The sequence below is a fragment of the Pteropus vampyrus genome, unplaced genomic scaffold, assembly GCF_000151845.1.
Source record: "Pteropus vampyrus isolate Shadow unplaced genomic scaffold, Pvam_2.0 Scaffold322, whole genome shotgun sequence".
Taxonomy (NCBI): Eukaryota; Metazoa; Chordata; class Mammalia; order Chiroptera; family Pteropodidae; genus Pteropus; species Pteropus vampyrus.
The window spans coordinates 577,833-584,077 of record NW_011889103.1 but is presented as its reverse complement, the minus strand read 5'-3'; the positions used below and the strand labels follow the sequence as shown (position 1 = coordinate 584,077).

At 51.8% G+C, this 6,245-nt stretch overlaps 1 protein-coding gene across 1 annotated transcript in view; it reads left to right on the top strand.

Moving 5' to 3' along the window:
* Window positions 1–1,648, top strand: part of SELPLG (selectin P ligand) — an 8,979-nt gene extending 7,331 nt beyond the window's left edge. Inside the window, exon 4 of the mRNA XM_011377800.2 lies at window positions 663–1,648. Coding sequence (XP_011376102.1) covers window positions 663–1,047 — 385 coding nt within the window. The 3' untranslated portion in view covers window positions 1,048–1,648. The remainder of the gene's footprint in view (window positions 1–662) is intronic.
* The last annotated feature ends 4,597 nt before the right edge of the window (window positions 1,649–6,245 follow it).

Below are 6,245 nucleotides of genomic sequence, written 5' to 3'. Positions count from 1 at the left end.
TCTGCTCGCCTGGATACAGAAGGGGCAGATATTGGGAATCTGAGCACAGAATCGGCCACACAGGGGATTCCTGTCACACTGGGTCCTCTGACCAAAGAACTGGTCACTACAATCCCTCCCATCATGGGGGCTCCATCCACAGAAGCTCCATCCACGGAGCTGGCTACCATCAAGGACCTGTCCACGGGGCCACCAGCCATGGAGGCACTGACCACACAACCAGCCGCCACGGAGGCACTGACCACACAACCAGCAGCCACGGAGGCACTGACCACGCAACCCGCAGCCACGGAGGCACTGACCATGCAACCCGCAGCCACGGAGGCACTGACCACGCAACCCGCAGCCACGGAGGCACTGACCATGCAACCTGCAGCCACGGAGGCACTGACCACGCAACCCGCAGTCACGGAGGCACTGACTATGAAATCCACTGTTATGGAGGCTCCGTCCATGGGACCTGCAGTCATAGGGACCCTGTCCACAGAGCCGGCTGCCACAGCAGACCCTACCACGGAGCCCACTGCCACAGAGGCCATGTCCACAGATCCAGCCACCACGAAGGACCCATCCATACAACCTGCTACCACAAGGGACCTAACCACAGCCCTTCTTGTGCCCTCTGATCCTCACAGGGGAACCACTGTGTCAGCTAGCAATTCCTCTAATGGCTTCATTTACCAACGGAAAAACAGCCAAGGTCTTTCTCCCCAGAGCTCTGTGGCCCCCAGCCCCACAGGGAGTCTGGATTACATCCCGGTGAAGCAGTGCTTGCTGGCCATCCTCATTCTGGCACTGGTGGCCACCATCTTTCTTGTATGTACCGTGGTGCTGGCTGTCCGCCTCTCCCGCAAGAACCACATGTACCCTGTGCGCAATTACTCGCCCACGGAGATGGTCTGCATCTCATCCCTACTGCCTGAGGGGAGCGAGGGGCCCACAGCTACAGCCAATGGGAGCCTGCCTACCAAGGGCCAGGGCCTAAAGGTGGGGCCCGGGAAGGACCGTGAGGGGGATGACCTCACCCTGCATAGCTTCCTCCCTTAGCTCCCCCTGCCCAAACTCTTAAGCAGGACCCCTGGCCTCCTTGCTCCCTCTGCAGCCCACCAGGCCACCGCTGAGCACCCAGGCTCTATTCCACAAGTCTGGGCTTCGTTGGAGCCCCCTGGAGATGGGGATCTTTAGGGCAGGGCCCGCAGCTGCTCCAACAGGACCAAGAGCAGCCAAGGTTCCTCCTTCCTCCTGGCCATTGGAATCTTGTTCCCATGAACCCAGGAGGACTCAGGGTTTCCTGCCCCACTTCACTGTCATTGTCTTCTGGTTGCCATGGACACCATGCATTTTTTTGAGATGAGTATGTTCTAGAGGCCATTTCCTGCTACTACCCAACTGGAGGCAGCTTGGGTTTTCTTGGATTCCTCTCTGGGGAGCTCAGGGTGAGGTCTCACTGTGAGGGCTGGGTCAGGTGTGGAGAGCCCAAGGTTACACCCTTCTTTGAGACTCTATGGATTAAAGCTTCCTTCTGGTGACAGAGTAACCCCGATCCTGCCCTCTCTTGCCTTCCTCTGTGTCAGTGTTGTAGGGTGGGCTCTGTCTTGTTCACTGAAGTATCCCACTGCCCAGCCCAGGGCCCAGTACAGTCCAGGCACTCAATAAATATTTGACGAACAAATGCTGGCTGAATGCTTTAAGGTGGGGCGCCTCCTTCAGGTAGGGAATTGGTCTTTGCTGTTCGTATCCAGCCCTTAAGGAACTACCTGCACAGGCTGTTAGGCTGACTTCAGTATTGTCTCTTGGACACTGAACACTGGAGATATCTTGGTATCTCCTTGAGTACCCGGGGAAGGTTTCAGGCTATTTGGGGGGTAAAGGGGAGCTGGCCTCAGGGACCGCTTGATTTGACTCCCGCCATGACCCACTTCTGGCCTATGAAATTGGGTTCCCCAAATCTCAGACAAATACCCCTTCTAAACATCAATGCCAGCCTCTCCGGAAGCCCCCCATGACCTCTTCATTCCACACGAGGCCTGTCTCCCATTAACAACCAGTACCCACCCATTCCTCACACAGGTGAGCACGGCTACAGCCTACCAGGCTTTTGTACAACTCTCAGAAGTACTGACTAGCTCTCATTTAAAGTTTGGGGCCAGCAGACTTTTTCTTAAAGGGCTAGACAGTAAATATTTTAGGTTTTGCAGGCCGCATGGTCTGCAATTTCTCAACTCTGTCATCATAGCAGCATGAATGTGGCAACTGACAATATGTCATAGATAAATGGGTTTGGTTGAGTTCTATTTTAACGCTATAAACGGGCAGCAGGCTGGATTAGGCTCTACAAGTTTGCTGACCCCTGATTTAAGTATTGGGTGACCAGAGGTCCCAATTTGCCTGAGACTTTCCCGATTTTAGCACTGAAAGTTTTACATCATGGGAAATTCTGCAAGCCCAGCAAACCAGGACATTTAAACAACACTTACCATGTGCATGCATCACCACATTTGAAACCCACTTTGACCCTGCGAGTCAGATCAGAAAGCCAAGGCTTATAGAAGTCAAGTGACTGTCTTGCTGACAGCGACAGAGGAGAGATTCAGACTCTTAATCTTCTACCTCCCAATGCCTTGTAGTCATTTTCCTGCAGGGAGCAGGAAGCTGCCGCTTAGGGCGCACACTGCTCTGCCTTCCAGGAGAGGAGAAAAATTCATCTCGGGAGACTTTTCCTCTTCTAGAAAAGCACCTCCAGCAGCCTCATTGGAAGTGAAGGACCCCACCCCTCCAGGACATAACCTGCAAAGAGGGAGTTCAAATAGAGCACTGAGTCTGGAGGTACTGGCTGCAGCTCAGGAAAGAGGGTTGGGGGGAAGAGGAGAGACTGGGGAAAGGCAGGAGGGAACATGGCCTGCAGGGGGCTGTGGGGGACAGAATTGGTGAGACGTGGAGCAGTGCCTGCCCCTCCCCGAACCTCTACAACCAGTAGGATACACAAGAAGGTGAGTTCGAGGTGCTTTGGTGGCGGCCATGGTGGAAGAGGGGTGTCCACTGTGGGCTGGGATGGCTAACCCTGGAGAAGGAGAGCTGATGTGTTGGAAGCAACATGAGTTCACTTCTCCTTCGAGAACGATCAGAAAAATCAGCTAGAGGAGATCCACATTATGGGGTTGCGGCCCCAGAGGCTGAAAGACTGGGGAGAAATCTGAATAGTCTTCCCAGAGCCTCATCAGCCAGTCCTTCTGGCAGGCAGGGAGCAGATCTTCCTTTTTCCTGAGAGCTTCTGGAGGGTCTGGCTTTCCGTCTACTTCTCCAAGATGTGGGGTTTACGTTGGCGAGCATCAATGATGATGGGTGCTTAAAGCTGCCACCAGGGGGCACCCGCCACCAGCTCTTAGAGCCATTGGCAGCCCTGAGCTTCTGTGTGGTGTTTGAGGATGAAGGAGGAGAGACTGTGTATGCAGGACCCAGTTACAAACCCTGACCGGTGCTGGTAAATGTTTAACAACTGGCTCCTTGGGCAGATTGGTACCCGAGCCATGATCTGTAGTCCATTTCCTTGGTGTAAATACTCCCATGGCTGATTTTGAGCAAACAATCATTGTAGAAGATGATACAAAAAAAAATGTAAATCATCTCAAGAGCATAGATAATAGTAGAATGTAGCAAAAATATTTAGAAAGTGACGGGTTTTGAGTATTGTAGACCTCTGTTTTTAATGTAATATAATTTAACTTATGAAATAACTGGCTCACAAAATTCTGAAGATCTAACAATTGGCTCTTGGAGATGGATAGTCTGGCTCCTGCATTTCACTGTGGCCCTTCCCCTACCCGGACCTCCCTTGGCCCTTGAACATCAGCACCTGCATCGCCCCATTCATCCATGTAGCAAATATATCCTGAACATGAACATCTGCAATATCTCCACGAGTCCCCTCAAATTGCCTGGGAAGAAGGAACTGGTTAGTATCTCTCCCATTACACAGAAGAGGAAACTGAGGCCCAGAGAGGTGAAGTCACTTGCCCCAGGTCATGCATGAGGATCCATGATTGGAACCCAGGCCTGACTCAGTAAGCCATGTTCTTACCACTATGTCATGCTGTCCTCGAGATCACAGTGGAGTTCTAGGGGAATACCATGCCCCAAACTCTCACCCCCATTGACCAGCTCTGGGGCCTGGAAGTCCCCAGCAGTCACCCTTTGCGGTTCCTGGTTGCTGAGGGAAGACATTGGTACTTGGGAGTATGACAAAGTTGAACTCAGCCTCCTCCTTGCAGAGAGCAGGACACAGCAGAGCTGGGCCTTAGGATGAAGAAAGATGCCTGTGGGCAAGGAGCTGGCATTTATTGGGCACTGACTACATGCCTGGCCCCAATCCAAACACTTTACCTACATGACCTCACTTAGGCCCCTTAACAGCCTCATGATATGGGTATAATAATTACTCCGTTTTACTGCAGGGGAAACTGAGGTTCAGAAAGCTGGACCACTCACTCCAGCAGAATTCGCTGCTAAGGAACTAGACTCTGCTGACTTCAGCTCTGATGACAAGGAAGGAAGGCGGGTAGACGGGAAATGGGGGAGGAGGGCATGCTAACTTTATTCCAGGCCCCTTCTGCCTTATGAGCTGAGGCCGCCAGCCCTGCAGGTGGTTCATCCAGTAGCCGATCTGGGCAGAGGTTTCCCAAATGCACCCTCCATATCCTACCCCCATTGCCACTCAGCCAAACCCCGTAACTTCGTTGGCATTCTATGCCTGGCACTGTGCTAGGTCCTGGGATGCCAGGTGAGCAGGAGAGGACTGGTGATTCCCTTTGAGACTCATGAGTCCAGAGGAAGAGAGAGATTAATCTAATGATCACCCAGAGAAATATCAGATTATGGCAGGGCCCAGAGCCCAGAGGAGAGGTGCTGGGGTTCTGAGCATGTGCAATGTGGCCAGACCTTAGGGTTGGGGTGGGGAGGAGTCAGGAGAATGTTTGAGACTTGAAAGATGCAGAGTTGACTTGGGAGGGTGGACATAGAGAAAAGAATGTTCCAGGCATCAAGAACAGCATGGAGAACAGGGGAGTGCATTGGGGGAGTAGACGAGACTGGGGTGGCTGGAAGGGACCAGAGTGGCTGTAGGGAGGAAGGTGGGCTGTGTGTGGGTGAAGGGGGCCTGGGCCAGAGTGTTGGTGCAATCAAGAGCATCGGGAAGGACCACACCTCTGTGTGTGAGGCGTCACGTGAATTCAGGATCCAAAAAAGGTTGGCCGTGAGGACATATGTGCGACATGCTGCTCTCCCCTTCCCCCCTAGCGGTTAGAGGTGGGCAGAGCTCTGATTGCTGGGCTTTTAGGGACACTCAGCCTCTTGCCTGGACACTCACTCTACATGTGGTCCCCAAGCACCAGGTGGTGCGCATTTGCAGGTGGGAATAGTGACTCAGTTTCTAGTGTGATCCTGGCACAGAGCAGATGACTGGGACGTGTTTGTGGACTATTCCAACAACTGGGAATGGATAAAGATAAGTAAGGCAGCCTCAGTCTATGATAAATAGAATGTTATTCGGCAATTGAAAAGAATATTTTTGAAGAAAACATAGAAAAATGCCTATGATGTAATATTAAGTGAACTCCGAGTTTCAGTTTCCTCCTTTGTGAAATGACATAATAATAGTGTCACTTTGTAAGGGTATTGGGAGGATTAGTGAGACAAGGCACAGAAAGCTCTTGGCCCAATGCCTGGCACAGGGCAAGTGCTCAACAAATCATAGTTATAGTATTAGGATGACCAAATGTAGAAAAAAGACTGAAAGGAAGTATAGTAAATTGTTAAGAGGCCAGCCATCGAGTGTAGGGATTGCTTCTTTTGACTTTTCTGTGTTTTCCTAATACTTGTCAATGGACAGAACCAAACCATAAGTGTTAGGAAATCTGGGGGTCCCAGGCCTCACCAGCTGGTGGGTAGGACCATCTTCCTATAGCTATTAGCACCCACACAGGAAGACTGTAAGCCAGCGGTCCTCACCGGGGGGCGATTTTGACTCCCATTGGACATTTGGCAGTGTCTGGAGATACTTTTTGATTGTCACTGCTGAAGGGTATGCTACTGGCATCTAGTAGGTGGTGGGGGATGCCGCGAAACATCCTATTATGAACATGACGGCTTCCCACAGCAGAGAGGTGTCTGGTCCCAAATCCCAACAGTGTTGAAGTGGAGAAACCTTGTTTTTCCCACTCAGCAGTGAGAGTGCCACAGAACTGGCACCC